General features: G+C 41.5%; 1 protein-coding gene across 20 annotated transcripts in view; it reads left to right on the top strand.

Annotated features, from left to right (window-relative positions):
- Positions 1-20914, top strand: part of AMMECR1 (AMMECR nuclear protein 1) — a 112493-nt gene that overhangs the window by 67929 nt on the left and 23650 nt on the right. For 3 of the 20 annotated variants that reach the window (XM_068697128.1, XM_068697133.1, XM_068697136.1), the window contains one exon: positions 8485-12741. The exons of 11 other annotated variants lie outside the window; for them this stretch is intronic. Coding sequence is in view for 7 of the 9 variants with exons in the window: in XM_068697133.1 (XP_068553234.1) it covers positions 8485-8492 (8 nt within the window). In the remaining 2 variants the exon portion in view is untranslated. 6 more of the 20 variants (XM_068697134.1, XM_068697139.1, XM_068697130.1 and 3 more) reach the window with 5 other exon arrangements.

Here is a 20914-nt window from a genome sequence, read left to right as displayed (position 1 = left end):
GGTGTTTATCAGCAATTTCAAGAGTCAGTCCTTGCTGCTGCTATATCGCCTGCCTTCTCTCCATGGAAAACAGCGATCCCTTCTGCCTGTCCCACACAGGAAAGCTATATAGCCAACTGCAAAACTACAGTATGGCAACCATATTTAAGGGGTAAAATAAAAACCAAAATTGAATGACCAATCACGTTAAAATAGATGTTGGCCTTATTTAGTTAAGACCAGAGGCAAGTATTTGTATAGACAAGGCATCTCCCCTCTCTGTTGAGCCTAGCTTAATTTGTTTAATTCCTTTTTGTTTTTACTAAGCATAGCCTCGTCTGACCTTCCTCGCTCGACCCAGCACTAACTTCACAAAGCCCTGACTATTGGGCAGTGCTGCTATGGGTGAGGATAGACATTGCTGCTGGCCCAGGGCAAAGCATACTCGTGTTGCTGACTGTAACTTTTGAACGTGGGGAGTGGGCGGTGTGCGGGGGCATTATATATGTTTGACATTTCTGTTGTGACCTTCCCTGTTCACAGAAGTCAGTCTGAATGAATTCTTGCTAATAGCATTTTATGTAATGTTTCAGAGCACATTGTTGCTTCTGTGTTGCCCATTGATAATACTTTGCAGGCTGTGGTATTGATTTATAGCTGATAGCTTCTGAAAGTCAACTTTTTTTATTCTATTACTACTCTGTGGCTGGTGTCAGCCAATGCAAAATGCCTGATAATTGCAAGGCGAAGCTTACACTGTCACTTTCAGAGTTAAACTCTGCAGAGCGATGTCAAGTCTTCTCCGTCTGAACTCCCCAGTGTTGTGGTATTCTTGTACATTCAACATTAAAGCCAGGAAGCATAATGTTGCTTCTGTTGCTTCCTTTTTGTTTGTTTCTATGAAAAGCAGGTGTGCAACAGGGAAGCTGGATGGCAGATGGAATTTCTAGCATCTGTTGGTTGCCTCTGAGTTTTCAAGGTCATCTTAATAAGGCAGAGGGCACAGGCTGTGCTGCTGCTATAGGGTGACCAGCAACAGATGGAGAATCTCAAGGTGAGAAAATATTCTTAGGGAGAGGTGTGGTAGCACAGCTCTGCGTCTAGTTGAGTGGATGGACAGCCAGTGCCTCCCATTAAGCCTATGAGGGGCCAGTGGCAATATACATCTGGAATTTGTAACTCCTAAATCCCACTTAGCCCGCATGACCCCGTTTAGTTACATTTTTAGTGGCGGTGCAACCTATGAAATCCACTCAGCTTTAATAAAGCTGGTATACACGCTATCAGATCCATTTGAACCAACGAGAATACAGGCAGCTGAGGCTTCTCGGGTAGTTGCAGCACGTATCTTTCACTTGTGCCATCATCTCCCTCTCTGAGTGGCAGTCTTAGCAAGTCTGCACTGAGGACTGATGCATCTGATGCACTGAGCGTCTGATGCTGCTGGGGAGGTGATGTAGTGAGGTACCGAGCTGATACTTAAACCTCAGGTGTCTGGCCCTAATGGAAGTTCAAGGATACTAAAGGAGTTGTAGGACTGCTCCTCTGCTAATCTATACTGTGGACCCCACTAAAAGTTTGGTAATTGAGGATGTTGCCATGATATGGGCAAAAGCCATGTCTGAAAGAGATTTAGAGGTTTGTAGGCACTATGACCATGTAGTATGATTTCCCTGAAGGGAGGAAGGACTAGCTGGTTCAGAGGAGGTGAGGCCTGTACCTGAGGAAACAAGAGGCCATATCAAGGAAATACATGAATTTAAACTAATTTTTACTAGATTAATTCTGAAAACATCTTCCATCATAACTCAGAGATAAAGTGCAAAGGCTAAAGATAGGGCACCTTAAGATAATTTGTTATGTGGCCACAGGATTTGTCAGCTGAGTCAATTGCCAAAAAACAAAGTAGTTGAGATGGTTGTGTTTTACTAGGTGCTTTTACTCATCACTAAATTTGAGGTCTGCCAGCCTGTATTGTGCCTTTCTTACCTTTGTGGGTAAATGATTTGCAAAGGTAGTTGTGATTTTCCCCTTTCCTTACAGGCTTAAATGAGTTCTATTTTTAATTCCTCAGTGGTTGTCACACGTGGGCCACATGCTGTTTCCTCCATCTTTCCCCTCACATACACAAAACAAAGTGCAGGAAATGGAAGAGAAATTCTATCACAAATGAGAAATGAGTACATTCCAATTAAAATCAGTAACTGGGGGGGGGGGGGGGGGAAGTACTTAAGGTGATCTTTGTCAAGTATAGTTAGACATCGTGTTTGTAAGAAAACGGATTCCTTACGTTTCCAAAACTGGAGTCTTAACAGCACTTTAATCAGGTTGTTATAGCACATGTGTGAGGTAGGATGTATACAGAGAATAATCTCTTATTGGACTGATACAGTTGCATAAAACTAGATAAGCTTTTAGCTTACATGCCTTTCCATAAGCAAGCTGTTAAGAGATCCTTTTTAGTAACTAAACCTTTTCTATTTTATTTTTCTTTTTAGGGAGGCAAGTTAATCTTTTATTCTGTAGAAACTTCATCAGGTTTTGATCGTTATTTTAAGTTTTCTTTTGGCTTGCCCTTAAATTTACCTTTGTGTTCCCTTCTGATTATCTTCTGAAGTTAAAACTTAGCATTTGAGGTGTTAATATAAGAGCACAGGTGGTCCAGAGGTCATCTGAACATTTGTAGTGTTAGTAAAGGTAAGGTGCATAGTGTTAACACTCTTTTTTCTTTTTTATAATCTTTATGGAAATTGCATCTGACTTAATAGAATTGTCTTAAACTCCTAAGTCAGAACTGGTCCAAAGTATAGTAAGAGAGTTCAGCAGTGAACTTTTCTTTACAAACTATTACTTATATATATATATGTGCGTGTGTGTGTGTATAAATAAATAAATGGTGGGGTTATTATATGTATATGGTGGGGTTGACCTCCAGAGGTATTTATTAACAGCCTTAACCATCATTATTATTATCCAAAATGCTTAGTTAAATGCATAGTTTAAGTATGATCTGCTGCATCTAGTGAGATATGAAATGAAAGCATGATGTATTGGCACCTTAATTTTTAAACAATGTCTGACTACCTTAATGAAATTCAGGCAATATTATTGTAACAATGCTATTCAGACTCATGTTTTGCCTGCCGCATTATCTGTATAGAGATTAGATTTTACTGAAATGTGGAGCTGTTCATATTTCTAAATTTCATCTTAGACCATAAAAAGTTGTTGCTGAACTATTGTAGACATGAATTTTGCAAATAACACCACTTTAATTTGGGGTAAATCCTCAGATCTATCATAGTGGAATATAATTGTTTAATAGTAAAATAGATTATGATGTAAACTCACAATAGCAGAAACGCCAAGTGAAGTACACAGATTTGAATTTATTGAGCCATGCTTAATTATTCTATGTGAGTCAATTCAGTAAGTAGGTCTGTAAATGATTTTGTGCATACAGTCCCTGGTCATTATTTCAGGGAACTGTTGCTTACCAGAACCGTCTCCTACCTTTTTTTCAAAAGGGCAAAGCTAAATACCATACTGGCTCTAGAAATTGGGGGAAAAAACCTTTTGCTTTAATGATGGGTTAAATGTTTCTCCTTATTTCATTAAGAAATGAAAATGAAATAATATTGTTGTGGAGGGAGAAGGAGCATGCCATAGTAAATATGCTTCTTGTACATTATGTGTGGGGGGGAATAGTAATTTTGCCTTTTTTTTTTTTCCTTTATTAAAAATGTATTGGTTTTGTAATTGTTAGCTTATTATTTCTGAGAAAACCTTGCTAGACCTGTGGACCTAATGGTAGATGATGGTCTGTTTCCTTAGCAACACTTCCTGAAAGAAAGCAAAGGAAAGCACTACAAAAAGGAGGACGGTCCTTAGATTGTTATTATTTTTAAGAAAGGAGTGCATAAAGATGCCTTACCAAAGCTTTTTAAATATGTGGAGGGTTATCAAAATGCTGGTAATGATTTTGCTGGGAAAACTAAATTAAAGAATATGAATTGTTAGGTATGTATGTGGGGGGGAGAATGCATTACCCCATTTGGTGGGATAAACTCATTATGAGAATCGACTGTTGAGAGGTAACGAAGGATTTTGGAGAAATGGAATTCTAGAATTCAGTGTGATCACAGAATAGCTGGATCTGTCTAAAGTGGGTCAGGGAAGCTTGGGGGTTTTCTGCTGAGGTTGTCATAAGTGCGAGGTCTCAGCCTTAGGATGTAGTGTAACTAAGGAAACTCTCTGAAGTAAAATACTTATTTCATTGTCATATTAAAAAAAAATGCAGTAAAAGAGAACATGCGTTAAAACCCAGGAATTTCAAAACTGTGCTTCTTATAAAATGCATGCTTCAAAAAAGCCACGAATAAGGAAGTTGACTTGCATTAGTTGAGGTAATTTGTAGTGCTGGGGATAAATCAGATATTCCTGAAATTTGACTGAATGTGAATGAGTAACTGGAGACATCCAGCAATTACTCAGACTTTCCAGATGGGTTTCCAGGAGGAGCCATGTCATTTGTGACTCTGGGCTTTCCCACGATGCTCTTGTCATGTACTTCCCACACAGTTTCCTTCTTTTATATAAAGAAAATGCTACACACCCTGTGAGTTCAAAGACAGAGGTCCAGATGAGTTGAAACACTAGTTGGGTTGAATGTCAGATTTGTATTTGACTTTGAATATTACTTGACATAAGTAATTGGGAAGGAGGGTGGAGTCGGGGAAACTGGCCACCCTGGTTTTACTGGTAAAGCTTAAAACTTCATTGCCAGAATTCTTTTTTTCCATTACTTGTATGGATTGTTGTTACTCCGTGGTTTTTGGACAACTCTTTCATTTTGTTGTATGATATTCTTAGAAGGTTGTTCAAATCATTCCTAAAAAAATCTTTTAGAATGGAAATTGCTTTTAGTTGAGAGTTTTAATCACTTCTTAAACACTACAAAGGCATACCAGGTTAAGGGCCAGTGCTGGGGAGTACCAGACACAATTGTGTGTTGACACAGAAGAGAGGCATCTCCCAGCAGTTGTGTTCTAAAGAGAGATTTGGAAACTCGTAGCTAGGACAGAGTAGAAGTTGGCACCAAAGTCACCTGCTTCTGGGCAAGCTCCTCTCTCTGGCTGTTCTCAGCTCCGCGGGAGATGCTCATTTTTAATACTGAGTAAGGGACATTTCCCACCGCTTCATTACTAAAGAAGAAAAAAGAAGCTTCCCACTGCACACACTGGCCAGTGCTAATATGTGCTAAATACAAGTAGTATCTTAAAATAGTTTGGCTCTCACTTCCAAAGGCATTGGCAACTGAGGTGCAGCTGTGGTATATTAGCTACCTGGCACAGCAGGAATAAAGGCTGTGTTTGGCTCAGAAGCTACTTCATGTGAAATCTTCTGTTTTAATAGACACTATCAGGGATTAAACGAGGTCAAAGGAAAAATAAATGTTTCTTACGCTTAGAAGCTGTGAAAATCTTTAAACTCTGTAGCTTTGTGTGGGAGGGACTGTGGGAAAGGAGTCTCAATTAAAGTTTTCAGTCTGTCAGCACCTCCTCCATTTAGGTGTATTCTGATGCTTCCTTTTGAGCCTGCATTAAAGAAGCAGCAGCACGAACTGGGTGTGGGGGACTGGGCTCCAAAAGCCTTCATTATTTCTGTGTACTTCAACACAAAAGTCTTGAAGCTTTTAAAATCTAATCGATATTTTCATAATCCAGAGGAAATGAGCGTTAAAATGCTCTTGTAAACTACAGAGGGATTTTATGGTATTTTTAAATAGTGCCAACAGATGCTTGTTTCTAAAAATCATTCCAGTGCCACCGAACAGAGAAGCTGTGCCTCATGTCCTTTACAGAGCTGTACAGTTGAGGTGATAGAAAAGCTCTTTGAAGAAGAAATGGCGTATCTGCTTCTGGGCGGACTTCAGCAGCCACATAAGACACCTAAGTCTAAACACACCTCTGATCCCGAGGTTCTCCAGAAGTCTCATAGGCCTCAGCACTCTTCATTATTTCTGCTTTTATCATCTACGTATTTCTGGGGATGATAACCTTGAATTTAAAAATGGCTGAAGTGCTACTATTCATTTGATGCTTTAAAATAGAATGGAACCTATTTTTTTCCTAATGTAATTTTAAAATATGGTATTAGGGACAAAAGGAGCCCAGGTTAGGTTTTTTTCTGAACTGTTGATGCAGTTTTCAAATCATGCCATTTTCAAATGTACTCCATAAGAGTACATGGAGCAATGCATGAACAGTCCATTAAAGTATGTATTAGTGCTATCCTTTCTTTTAGAAATAGAAATTAAATGTTGACTTCTTGGCTGCGTAATGATGAATTGACAAAATTTCTAATGCATCTAATGCTGTGAGAATATGGAAATAGTTCCTTGGAAACATTGTTGGAATATACATCTCCATATATTTTTAACATCACAAATTTCTACTTTTATGTTAATTTTCAAAACTTTTAATTAAAACTGTTCTAAATCTAATTCTGTGTGTTTTAATAAGCACACTGAGAATCACTTTTTGACTATAGTGGATAGCAGTTTTTTTGACCATCAATGCCAATTTGCAGGCTACAAAATCTATTAGCTTGCATGCTTACATTAAGGTTTGTTGTTCTGATGCAATGGTATAATGTTTTTTCTCACTGCATATTACTTGTAACAAAGGGCCAGCAGTCATGCCCGCAGTCTGTCAGGCTGGACAAGTACACGTATAAATGACTCCCACAAGAACTTAGGGAACTTGTACAGATGTTAAGGAGTGCTCTGATGAGCCTGAGCACAGCTCTTGGGAAATTCCCCAGCTGTCATAAGCTGCAGGCCCAGTGTCACTGAAAAAGGCCTTTGTGATAATGGCAATTACTTAGGTGTTGTGTAAATCAGTGTCTCAAATAAGGGTTATTAAACTTGTACCAGCAAGGAAGTGTGACTTTGTTAAAGTTAATAATGTTACACCTTCTTACTTTTTATCGAGTTCTCAGTTGATTAAATTTTATTTGGTTTCCTTTGACAGGGAAAGGAAGAAAAGCTCTTGGTTTTCTGAACAGTACAACTCTTTGGTACTTCTAGCTTAAGTAATTCTAATGACTTTTATTTCTGCAATACCGCAAACTGCAATAGATCCCACGCTACCTGTAGCATACAATTCACTTGCCAGTTTGGACACCAGCCTAACAGCTAGGAACGATTTTGGTGTTTCATTCTTAAACAAAAGCCAGGTTAAAAATACATTCACACTGGTATTCAAGTGATGTGTCTCAGTTTAGAAGATGTGTTTTTTTTCCCTGTGTGAAAAGTGGCTGAAGTGGGAATGATTTAGAATAAGAAGTATATCTAGCGGTTGATCAGAACATCAGTAATTCTTTTTCCTCAAATATTGGCTTATATTTCATTCAACTGAAGTGCCAAAAAAATGGAAGCCAAAAATGTTTAAAGCCGAAATGTATTGACTCAGTTGTATGAAGGTTGATAGAGACTCGAATGTCTGTGTTTTAAAATTATAAATAAAATAAAAGAGAGGGAGGGGGCTGTTCTTATGAAAGACAATTAAAAGATTTTTCTGTTATCTCTCGGCTAGTTATTTCCAGATGTTTTTGCTAATGCCCCACAGATAGTATGTGGGTTCTGCTGTGAAGAAAAAATGCTTATATTTATGAACACACAGGAGGGAAAAGGGGAAATATAATTTTAAAATAACTGAAAGGTCACTGCAACCTCAGTCCTCCAATGGGGGTATCTCTGCTTTTCACCAGAATCATTTTTACATGTTCTGTCAAAGAACTGTTGCTGGTTTTGTTTCTGTTCCCAGAAGCTTCTACACAATTTGCAAGCTGGTGAGATGGCCTTTTCTCATCCATGCTGAGGATGCATTCTGCAGTTTGCTCACTTAGCTACAGAGAGGCTTTTTTTCCTTTGACCTAGACTGCTAATCCCTCATTGCAAAGAGCAGCAGCTGTGCTTTGTCTGCGGAGGTCTCTGCACTGCATGCAGCCTCGTTTGTTAGAGCAACCCCTTCTTTGTGTTCTGCTTTTTCAGATACTGAAAGGGTGACTTTCTCTTTTCTCACTCAACAAATTGTCTTCAGGTTTGTGGAAGTCTGCAATACATAAGTATTTTCACAAATGTAGGTTTACAAGAACTGCTATGTAGAGTTTCACAAAACTGAGTAAAGTGTTGCTGATATGCGGGAGGTGAGCCATTTGTGAGTTGCTTTTTCTAAAAGAGGATGAAACCTATTTTCATTCAAATATTAAACACTTTAGGTACGTTGAATTGTAGCTGTAATGAATATAATTAAGTATAAACCATTTTTGTGTTTATCCTTATTCAACATTGAATAATCAAACCTCAGTTGCTCTTGGGATAATTTGCTCAGTTAAACTTCTGTAACTATATATGTATAATATAAGTGATTTAAGACATTACAGTATTTTAAAGCAAAGTTAGCACAAGAACTGAACAGATAAAATTATTTGCTGTTTCAGGCTTCTAATGCAGTGAATGGCAGAACTCCCATTACCTTCAAAGGAAGAAGAATTTGGCTTCTTAGAGGATATTATATGAAATAATTAATTAGTAAGCATAAATTCCACATTTCATTTAATCTTATAGTCAAACATATTTACGTTTATACTTAGATGTTTGTAATGATCCTTTATTCTGTAGTTGAGAAGAATTTTAAAATATATGTAATGTTAAATGGATTCCTTGACTACTTATGTTGCAGTTTTTGAGGCTGCAGACAGATATAGTCTAGCATAACCTGAACTATGCCTGTTCTTCATTTCAGAACTTCTTTTCATTTTGTTCCAGCTTTTTTTATTTGCTACTCAAAGTCTGGTTTAGAGTAGAAGACACATACAGAGTGACAGCTGGCAGACTTGGAACTGAATGTAATGTTTAGCTGAGCTTGCAAAGGTTTTGTTGCTTTGGGTGTCTTGACCTTGGAGATAGTGATTTGTGAATGCCCTATCCAGTCACCTCCGTAAGCTGAGTATGTTGGAGGTGGCACTGAGTTTACCACCCGAAGTAGACAGACTTATGGCAGAAAGCTAGAAGGAATACAGGGATGAAACAATGAACTTCTATCTTGAGACAGAAGTCACAGAGTTGCTAAAAAGAGAAAAAAGAAGTTTACCTGTGTGTGGAAGAGGAGGAAGGGATGGAAGCATGCAGACAGCAAAGCCTCCAAATGTATAGAATGGGTTTATATATCTGATGCATGGTTTTGGATTGGTGATTTATGGAGGCATACAGCAATCATAACTTAATCTGTTAATGAAATTTTTGTATAAAATAAAAGCCTACAAGTGCACAAAGAAACAAATTTTGAGAGTCCTTGGTTATTGTTTTTAATAACAAATTAAGATTTGTCCTAATGCAACAATTGTCATGCCTGCACTTCTAAAGTGGCTTCAAGATAGCAGGAGGAAGTGTCTAGAAACCAAAATGCTTTCTTCTGTGCCTACGCGTTCCCATGAAATAAGGAGTGGCTATTTCTTTCCCAAAGGTCTTACTACATATCATATGCCACAAGGGATCCATCTTGTGCCTTTTTTTATACTATATTTACAAAAACACTGAGAATTAGTAAGATGCCATGAGCTCAGACACCAATCTTTATGCTGACAGCACTCACATTTGCATCTCTTTGTAGCTGCCGTATATATTCACAGTATGTCTAAGAGACTGCACTTAGGTTACAACACACAAAAAGCAACAAACCACTACCACCACACAAAAAAAGAAGTTTTAAACATGATCGAAGTTAAGTAGAGAGAATAAGGAAATGCACATCTTAGGAAACAAGCCTGGATGTTACTCTGTTCCCTGTATTATGAGGAGTCATATTCCTGTCTCTAAGACAGCGTGCACCGTGAGCTATCAGACTACATTCATCAGTATCTTCATGTTATTTCACTGTCTTCATCTCTTTTTCTGTTGTAGTGCAACAGCTCAAGTGAATGTGATTTTTTTTCCTTTTTAATTCAGCTACTATGTATTCCAACATGCCTTTTGCTTTCCTTGTTCTTAAGCTGATCATATGTAATTTGTCCATAACTGCGGATTTTGACCACAGAACACAGTTTCTGTATTTGTGATAAACAGTATGAAAATGGAGATTAATTAAATTTCATCTGCAGCATTAACTGAACTGGTTGGTTGAAGGATATTAACAACTAAAAAAAATGCGGCTACTTCATATTTTTATGTAGAAGTACAGTTTATAGTATTTCCAGAGATAGAATTGAGAATACTTGGTACTCTGCTGTTCCAGGCTTTCAACAGTATAACAAAAACAAAACCTATTTTTAGAGGTCTCAGGAAATTGAACATGTAAATGTTCAAATTATATTCATATATTTATGCATCATTGCATTGCTGAGAAGTTTTGTAACATTTTTACATATCTGCTTAGGATGAGACTTTTTAAAATGCATAAAGAACTGAAAATATTTTTTATTAACTTGTACTTTTTAAAATGGTGACTTGAACGCTTCTCTAGAGGTGAGTAGTATTTTGCGATTGATTAAGTGGGGGTTGAACTCAGCAACAAAGTGGCCTTAAATATGTTGTCTTGAATCCAGTATCTGTTTTGGGGTAAAGTTGTTAGTCAGTAGTGAGAGAACTAATGGAGCTGTAAAGAATTCCAGGAACTTGTCACGTACTTAGGGATTTGAGTGGTTAATGTTACTCGAGCTTAACAGTCCTAAATCTAATTGAGCAGTTCGTTTTTGTCAATTACCTAAACTTTGCCATCTGCTGGAGAGCCCTTTAGTGACATTAAAATTTAGTCCAGTTGGAGCTCAGAGTTTTGACTGGTCTTTTATGATGTGTTCACCAAACAAAAACCTACACACCAAACCCTGGTCAGTCTACTTACACAACTTAGTAAGTATCTGAAATGAGGGTGGTAGGCTTTCTGTGTTACGTTGTGTGATTATTTTAAGCGCTGTGGATTTGCTTTTCCTATATCAAAACAGGACATTTCCATGGCAATTGACATCTTTCAGTTTCATGAATGTTTGCATGAAGCTGACACACAAACTGTCATGGCTTTGAATTCTATTGTCCTCATTATCCCAGCATGATGAGAGATCCTGTGAGGGGCGAGGGAGAATGTAGGAAGAGGCAGAAAAGAAGCTGCCAATTAAAAGGAAACTGCACATACAGCTGCTTTACCTCATGTCCAGCTACAGTCAGAAAATGCTGTTCAAAGTCCTTGCTGAGCCACTGGGAGGACAGGCAAGTGTGAGCGTGGACTTCCTAGCTCACGCTGTCCGGTTGCAGAAGCATGGAGTGCATGGAGCATAGCAGTTCTGCCTTTTTTTTTTGCTAGGCCTGGGTGAATGCACAGTAATTGCACGCTTTGTGCTGTAATATGTTACAAACCGTACTTCTGTGTCTTACTGACCTGCTAGGTGAAGAGCTTGAGTTTAGCATATCTGTTACCTTATTACTGAAGCTCTGCCTACATCTTTAAGTTAGGTTAATTTTAAGTAAGAAAAAAAAATGATTTTCTGTGTAATAGGACATTTTTACAGTAATTCAAAATGATTCCCCCATTTCCAGTGGGATTAAAACAGAATGAGAAAAATGCAGAGTCTTTAACTTGTTTGTTCTTTTTTTCACGTCCAAGGAGAAAAATAATTCCTTTATAACCACGAAAGCAGTATAGGGTAAGATTTTTGGCTTCAGGAAACAGTAAGGCTGTTGGAGCCATAGAAACTTGACTCTTACTAATGTAATCAGAACACTGCAATAGTGCTTTGTCAGTTTTCTATTTCCAACTGCGTTATGTTTGCTGATGAGAGCAGATCGTAGGAGTTACGAATTCTGTGATCATATTTTTCCACTTTACTGCCATAACAGTGCATACACAGCATTCTCCTGAACTTTACGGATCTCTTCATACAAGTGTTCATTGTTTTGTTGGAAAGTTACAGCAGTAAAAGATTATATGGACATAATGACTTGAATTAGTATGACGTTATTTCGACATAATGATGAACAGGGTTTACATGGAAGAATCCAGATCATGAAGGAATATTTCATAGAATCATAGAATATCCTGAGTTGGAAGGGACCCTTAGGGATCATCAAGTCCAACTCTTGACACCGCACAGGTCTACCCAAAAGTTCAGACCATGTGACTAAGTGCACAGTCCAATCTCTTCTTAAATTCAGACAGGCTCGGTGCAGTGACCACTTCCCTGGGGAGCCTGTTCCAGTGTGCAACCACCCTCTCCGTGAAGAACCCCCTCCTGATGTCAAGCCTAAACTTCCCCTGCCTCAGCTTAACCCCGTTCCCGTGACCAGTGACCAGTCCTGTCACTGGTGTTAATGGAGAAAAGGTCTCCTGCCTCTCGACACCCCCTTACGAGGAAGTTGTAGACTGCGATGAGGTCTCCCCTCAGCCTCCTCTTCTCCAGGCTGAACAGGCCCAGTGCCCTCAGCCGTTCCTCGTACGTCTTCCCCTCCAGGCCTTTCACCATCTTCGTAGCCCTCCTCTGGACACTCTCCAACAGTTTCATGTCCTTTTTATACTGTGGTGCCCAGAACTGCACACAGTACTCGAGGTGAGGCCGCACCAGCGCAGAGTAGAGCGGGACAATCACCTCCCTCGACCTACTAGTGATGCCGTGCTTGATGCACCCCAGGACACGGTTGGCCCTCCTGGCTGCCAGGGCACACTGCTGGCTCATATTCAACTTGTTGTCTACCACAACCCCCAGATCCCTCTCTTCTAGGCTGCTCTCCAGCGTCTCATCGCCCAGTCTGTACATGCAGCCAGGGTTTCCCCATCCCAGGTGCAGGACCCAGCACTTGTTCTTATTGAACTTCATGCGGTTGGTGATCGCCCAGCTCTCCAACCTATCCAGATCCCTCTGCAAGGCCTTTCCACCCTCAACAGAGTCCACAACTCCTCCAAGTTTGGTGTCATCAGCAAACTTGCTCAAAATACCTTCTATTCCTATATCCAGATCATTTATAAAAATATTGAAAAGTACCGGCCCTAAAATGGAGCCTTGAGGGACCCCACTGGTGACCGCCCGACAGCCTGACGCAGCCCCATTCACCATAACCCTTTGGGCCCTGCCCGTTAGCCAATTGCTCACCCATCGTATGATGTTTTTATTTAGCTGTATGGTGGACATTTTGTCCAGTAGGATCCTATGGGAAACCATGTCAAAAGCCTTGCTGAAGTCCAAAAAAATCACATCAGCTGGTTTCCCTTGGTCCACCATATGGGTGATCTTATCATAAAAGGAAATCAGGTTAGTTAGGCAGGACCTACCCTTCACAAACCCATGCTGGCTGGGACCAGTGACTGCTTTGTCCCCCAGGTGCACCTCAATAAGTTCGAGAACCATCTTCTCCATGATTTTACCAGGCACTGACGTGAGACTGACAGGCCTGTAATTGCTAGGGTCTTCTTTCTGACCCTTCTTGAAAATCGGCACAACATTTGCCAGCTTCCAGTCTACCGGGACCTCTCCAGATTCCCAGGATCGTTGAAAAATAATTGAGAGAGGTTCCGCGATGATGTCCGCCAGCTCTTTCAGCACCCGGGGATGAATCGCATCCGGACCCATGGACTTGTAGGGATCCAGGCGGAGTAGCAAATCCCGCACACGTTCAGGGTCGGTTGGGAGTTTGTCATCCCCACCGTCCTGGTCCTCCAGCTCAGGGCACCCTGGGTCCCAAAGCCCATCATCGGCATTGAAGACAGAGGCAAAGAAGGCGTTAAGCGTCTCTGCTTTGCCTATGTCATTGTCTGTGAGGAGACCTTCCCTATCAAGGAGCGGCCCTATGTATTCTTTAGTTCTCCTTTTTCCATTCACATATCTAAAAAAACCCTTTTTATTTTCTCTCACGGACACAGCCAGCTTCAACTCTAGGTGTGCTTTAGCCACACGAATTTTCTCCCTACAAACACAAACAGCATCCCTGTATTCTTTCCATGACACCTGGCCCTCCTTCCAGTAGCGAAACACGCTCTTGTTTCCGCCTGATCTCCATCAGAATGTTCCTGGTCAGCCACGCCGGCCTCCTGCCCCGCCTGCCTGACTTGCAATATTTAGGAATTGCCTGATCTTGTGCTTCTAGGAGGCATCGCTTAAAGAATGACCAGCACTGGTGGACACCGAGGCCTTCAAGAGCAGCTTCCCAGGGGACCTTGCTGACTAGTTCCCTGAGCAGCCTGAAGTCCACTTTCCCCATATCTAGGGATGAGGTTTTGGTGGCACTTTTCCTTCTGTCACCGTAAATTTTGAACTCAACCACTTCATGGTCGCTATGACCGAGGCGGCCACCAATCACCACATCTCCCACCAGACCCTCTCTGTTTTCTAGCAACAGGTCTAGGAGGGCACCTTTCCTAGTTGGCTCCGTTAGCACCTGCACCAAGAAGTTATCATCTAGGTGCTTCATGAACCTCCTGGACTTGCTCGTGTCAGCTGTGTGGCACTCCTAGTTAACGTCTGGCAGGTTGAAGTCCCCCATAAGGACAAGGGGAGTTAATCTCGAGGCCTCTCTTAGTTCTGTAAAGAATAATTTATCGGCGCTATCGTCCTGGCCAGGCAGTCTGTAATAGACTCCCACAACGACATCCCCTTTATTCGTTCGTCCCTTGATCCTTACCCAGAGGCTCTCAACTTTGCCATCGCCAACCTGAAGTTCCACACAGTCCAGCCCCTGCTTCACATACATCGCCACCCCACCACCTCGCCTACCCTGCCTGTCCCTCCTGAAGAGCCTGTAACCATCTATCGCAACACCCCAGTCACAGGACTCATCCCACCAGGTTTCGCTTATGCCGATGATGTCGTAGTTGCGGGACTGGGCCAGTACTTCTAGCTCATCCATTTTATTCCTCATACTGCGTGCGTTCGTGTAGAAGCACTTCAGGTGCGTCTCCTTACACTCAGCACCTTGTGGATCTGACCGAAGGACCTCACTGGCACACAGCCCCTCTGATTCTAGCGTACCATCCCTTAGGTCTTCACCGGCGTGCCTGGTTTTAGCCCCTTCCCCCTTCGACTCTAGTTTAAAGCCCTATCTATCAGCCCTGCCAACTCCTGACCAAAGATCCTTACCCCTCTCCAAGAGAGGCCCTTCCCATCCGGTGACATCAGGCCCGGTGTAGCATAGACCTTCCCGTGATCAAAGAACCCAAAGTTCTGCCAGTCACACCAGTCTCGAAGCCACGAGTTTATGTGAACAGCACACCTTTCAGCTTCGATCCCCCCTATCGGAAGGACAGAGGCAAACACAACCTGCGCGCCTGATCCTCTAAGTAGTCGCCCCAAATCCCTAAAGCCTCTTTTGATCGCCTTCGGACTTCTCGTTGCTACTTCATCGCTACCAGCCTGAAAGACCAGTAGCGGGTAGTAGTCAGTGGGCCGTACCAGGCGCTTGACTTTCTTCGCAATGTCCCTGACCCTGGCCCCAGGGAGGCAGCAGACTTCCCTATGGGTAGGGTCAGGCCGACAAATAGGACCCTCTGTTCCCCTAAGGACAGAGTCTCCCACAACAATCACCCTCCTGTCTTTCTTGGTGGAGGCAGTCCTGAGGCGTGGAGTCGACCTCCTTGCCCTAGGCATCCTCTTGGGAACACTTTCTACCTCTTCCTCAGTTGCTGGTTGCTCTGTTGCTCAATCTCTAGGGCCTCAAACCTGTTTCGTAAGGGCACCTGGGAAGGTGGGGCCGGAAGGGGAGGGCATCGCCTGCGATGTCGAGCAGGGACCTGTCTCCATTCCTCCTCAACTCCCAGATCCCCTCCCTCTGCCCGACGGCGACAGGGCAGGGGGTCCACCCCCATTTGGGGTATCTCACCCCGGTACCTCTCCTTGAGGCCCTGCAGGGAGTTATTCCACAAGTCTATCTCCCGCTCACACTCCCTGATGGCCCTCAACCTCTCCACCTCCTCCTTGAGCTCCGCCACCATGCGGATCAGGTCATCCACCTGCTCGCACCTGACGCACGCAGTGTCTCTGCCTCCCGCCGATGGCAGCAGCAGGCTCTGACACTCCCTGCATCCGGTGACCTGAACCGCTGCATTCTTTTAACGGGTACTCGGTCTGGGTGTATACCGACCTCCTGGAGAGCGCACCGTGCCTGGTGGAGACCATTATCACCTAGCTAACGACTGTCGTTAACAGGTGTTCGTGTCTCAGCAGTAGAAGAAACATGTTTATTATTCTTTTTTCTTCTAAAAAGCTCTTTTAAAATTTATGTGAGCCTTAGTTTTTACAGCTTCTATGGTTATGAGCTTTCTTTTCGTATGGGAAATTTTGTAATGATAAAAAGCAAGGAGTTCAATCATTTGCACCTGGCATTTGTGTAAGATTGTCAGACTCAGCTGAAGAACCAGCAGTAATTAAACCTCCAGGATTTTCAGACACTGGGCATTACGCAGATGCACACTAGCTGCATGTCTTAATAGATAATCCCATTGAATGCAGACTTCTTGAGAAGCAATTTTGAATTATCCCAGACCACATTAGTTCCATCTGTGCTATGGAGTTGACCTGTGCATGTACTGTGAGTCAAGATAGCCCGTGCAGGAAATGAGATTAAAATAACTAAAATAAGGATTTGCCTGCAAATCATGGGTCTTCTTTAGAGTCTTTAGAAATACTATGAAATATTTTAGAAGTACCTCTTTTGTTGATTTAAACATCGGTAGGAAGTGAACTACAGCACTTGTTTGGGGGAAGACCAACAAGGTAGCAGAACATTTTCAGCAGCTCCAGTATGGTTTGCTTTTCAGTTGTATGTGGATGGCACAATGTGCGGTCCCTCGTGCTGCCGTCCAGAGGGACCGCAACAGGCTGGAGAAATGGGCTGACTGCAGCCTCATGAAGGTTAAGAAGTATGGAGTCCTGCCCCAGGGGAGAAACAACCCCAGCACGAGGACATGCTGGGGCCTCCCAGATGGAAAACAGCCTGGCAGAAAAGGACCTGGGTGTCTTGATGGACAGCAAGTTGAACAAAAGCCAGCAATGTGTCCTTGCTGCAAAGAAGGCTCTCGGTGTTCATGGCTGCATTAGGCAAAATATCACCGGCAGGCTAAGGGAGGGAGTTCTTCCCCCTGCTCAGTGCTGGTGGGACCACATTTGCAGAACTGGGTCCAGTTCTGGGCCCCCCAGTACAAAGAGACATGGACACACTGGAGAGAGCCCAGCACAAGATGCTGAAGGGCCTGGAGCACCTCTGCTGCGAGGAGAGGCTGAGAGAGGTGGCACTGGCCAGCCTGGAGAGGAGGAGGCTCGGGGAGGACCTCACTGATGTCTATGAACACCTGAAGGGAGGGTGCAAAGGGCATGAAGCCAGGCTCCACTTGGTGCCAGGGCAAGAGGTGATGGGCACAAGCTGGAACACTGCAAGTTCTGTCTGAACATCAGGGAGGATTTCCGTGCTGTGCCAGTGCTGCAGTGCTGGCAGAGGCTGCCTGGAGAGGCTGCGGAGTCTCTTCCTTGGAGACCTTCAGAAGGGGCTGGACATGGCACTGGACACCCTGCTTGGGGTGGCCCTGCTGGAGCAGGGGCTGGACCAGATGGGCCCAGAGGTGATTGTCAAATCATTTCCACCTAGTGAACTGATGGAACTGATTTTGCACAAATAAAGTTATTGATGAGTTTGTATAGCGTGAGGAACAGGTGCTAAAGTACTTATCTTCATAGATGATGATACAGAAACAGTTAATTGTGGTATATCCTAATTGCCTCTGTTCAGGTTTCAGGAATACTCCAAACAAAATCCCTGAATTATTATTTTTATTCCTTGTGTATTTGAATACATTTAAATTAGTATTTGTATAAATAGATCTTGTAGGAATTCCAAGTGCAATGCTACAATGTTGACAAAAATCTGATCTGCAGCCAAAATATATATAGTTTTTAACACGGCTTTTAACTTTTCCTTTATTACATTTACTTTTTTTTCAGTGTTCTCTTGGAGGAGGCCCATTAGGTGGGGATTGTTAAGGTTTTGCTGGGTTCTGTCATCGCCACCAATAGTCGCTTCTCTTTTGTTCTGTACCATGAGCCGTTTTGACATGACATGCACAGCTCTAATTTTAACACATAGCACAGCTGGGCACCTCTGTCATAAAACCCAGGGATGACAGCGTCCCGTGTGGGAAGCCATAAATTACCGCTGCTTTGTTCTGCAGGCAGCTGCTGTACTGATGCAGAACCTTGTCCTTTGTTTCTTTTAGCATGTGTCAGGGTTAGATGTAGATGAATGACTTGCCAACCAAGAAGATCAGGTACCTTGAAATTTTAGATAAAGTTTTTAAATACTTTGGCATCTGAATGAAGAAAAAACAAAAAAACAAACAAACAAACAAAAAAACAACAACAACAAAAAAAAAAACATTGGAAACCTAGTTGTGCTCTTGTCCTTGTCACTGTTACGCGACTGGGAGAGCAGCTTCCAAAATTACTGAAGTGAGCAAATAATGGTTTCTCTCGTTTTGGTAGATGGTTCTTCTTTTGCCCAGGGGTTCTTCTCTTCCTTGTCACTCAGCAATTTGAAACTGCTAATAAAAACTCTGTATATTGGTTTGTCCTTCAGGATATTCTGAACAAACCAAAGTTTTCTCGAAGGAAAATGCTTGAAATAGAACACTGGGAAGTTTTTCTCTTTCTGTATCTGGGTCTGCTCTTCACAGTTGTTATTAAATTTTTCAGTGTATTGTATTTATGTCTCTAATACCACTGATACACCATCTGCAAGAAATCTGACAATATTCAATCCTGTACACTTCAAAGGAAAAAAAAAAAACAAACCTATACAACAACAAAAGAAACCAAGGAAAGCTGAGTGCCTCTTGGTAAATTCGACCTACCCAGATGTGTGTGTTCTCTTAGTGTTGTCTGGTGACTGCTGCAGCCTTGCTGACAAATTGCCTATTAACAACACTGGTAACAATTTCCACACATACCAGAGAGTTGAGAAATTCTAGGGACAAAAATTAATAAAATAAGACAGCTTATTTGAGGCATGTCTGGCTGCCTAATCTAGAGGCTTAATTGTGTTATCCAGTCAATGAATGGAGGTTGCCTTTTCTAATGAACTCTTCTAAACACTTAATTTAGGTACATACTCTGAGTTGTCTCTTAGAGGAATGTTATTCTTTTCAAAATTAAAATAACTGTCTAAAATAGAGTATCAGAATATTCTATCATCCTCTGAAACCAGATGACTGGATCCAAATGCTGGAAGCGTGAAGCCAGTGGGGGGAGGCGAGACCGAGACTAGGGGAGAGATTTCCTGGCACACCTTAGTTTGCCGGACTTAGAAAAATTGACTGAAGAGCCAAAATGCCAGATCTATTTTTTATTTCTCCTATCTGAAACACTGCTGCGCTGTGCTAATTAGTTAGGCCAAAAAATTAGAACTTCAGAGAATTATTTCTGTCCAAAATGTCAACAAGTGTATTTCCTTATTTTTATTCTTTTTTACTCCATGACTGCCACTTAGCAACATAATGTGCAGGAAATATAAATGTTGTTCTTTCCTTTTCTGTCTCTTAAATGTAAGGGAGGGTTCAGGAAAAAAACACGTCATTCACAGTTGTTTTATTTCCTGGAAATTTTGCAGTCTTAACAAAAAAATAAAAATAAAAAATGACAATATAAATAAATTATTTTCCCCTGCATTCAAGTGATTTGACAATGCATGTAAATCACGGCTTGAAATCTCCATTTAAGTTGGCAAATCTCTGCTGGTGATGTAGAAAAGCTAGAGGGCTGTCACGTAAGGTCTGTTAGGCTGTCTGATCGCTTACACGGAAAGCTAAGAGAATTTATTCACCACAATTCCTCTTTCTGAAGAGGAGTATACTCTGCCATGTTTTTCTAACTTAAAAATTAATTGCAGATTGTGACTTGGAAGCTGCTAGCTTTCTGCCAAACTGAGTTATGATAGCTGATTTTCACCAGGAAAATGTCGGTGACCTCCTTAAGTGCTCTGTAATTTCTTCCTATTTAAGTTATATGAAAGCTGAAAAAGTAAAAAATCTCAACTAACTTCAATGAGCCTGCAATGGAACAAACTTTTTTTTGAAATCCTGTCATTAATTGTCTCTTATCGCTGTTATCTCACTGCTGTTACCTAAAATTCAGTGAGTTTGCCACTCATTAATTTCAGGATGTTTTGAATTAACCGAAGAACGATATGTAGGCCCTTTGGGCTCAGTTTATTGACATGGGCCCATTTCTTTGTAAAATGTATTTTCTAAGGTACCTCACATTTCTCTTGATGAAAGCATCGAGAATATCAGGGTTATACTTACTGAGCTGAATGAAAAGGGTTTTCAAGTTTCACTCCTTTGCCTACCATGTAAAAGTAGTGCTAATATTTATCAGGAGAGGGCAATAGTTTGTAAAGTCAGATCTTTAACCTATTTTTCATCACTGTGCTGATGGTATTTAGAGAACTGTTGTTTACTTTGGATGACAAAAAGATATGGTTTGGTTTATCTGTGCTCTGTATAGGAAACTGGTTAATTAAGAAAAAAATGGTCTGTAGTAGAGTGAACTGAAAAAAAAAAGGAAAAATTATTTTTAATTATATTAGTTTACTTAATTTTATCCATTCTCTTTTTATTGATGTTCAGGGATCTATATTTCTTTGCTGTAGACTGAGCAGATTGTGAAAGAAGCTGTCACAGAAAGATTTGTAGGAGTCAGGGATCTTGGATGCTATTCTTGATTCTGTCACTGACTCACTGTGTAAGCCTCCTAAATTGCATGAGTCACTTAATGTCTCTGCCTCATTTACACTTCCCTTAAAAGTAGAGTATTACTTTTATTATGCCCCGTGCTTGAGTGTTTCCTTTGCATCTTCTCCCACTATGTGATGTTAAAGCCCTGAAAGTAATTCCCAGTAACATACACAACC

The sequence above is a fragment of the Anas acuta genome, chromosome 13, assembly GCF_963932015.1.
Source record: "Anas acuta chromosome 13, bAnaAcu1.1, whole genome shotgun sequence".
Lineage (NCBI taxonomy): Eukaryota > Metazoa > Chordata > Aves > Anseriformes > Anatidae > Anas > Anas acuta.
This window is presented reverse-complemented; position numbering and strand designations above follow the sequence as displayed.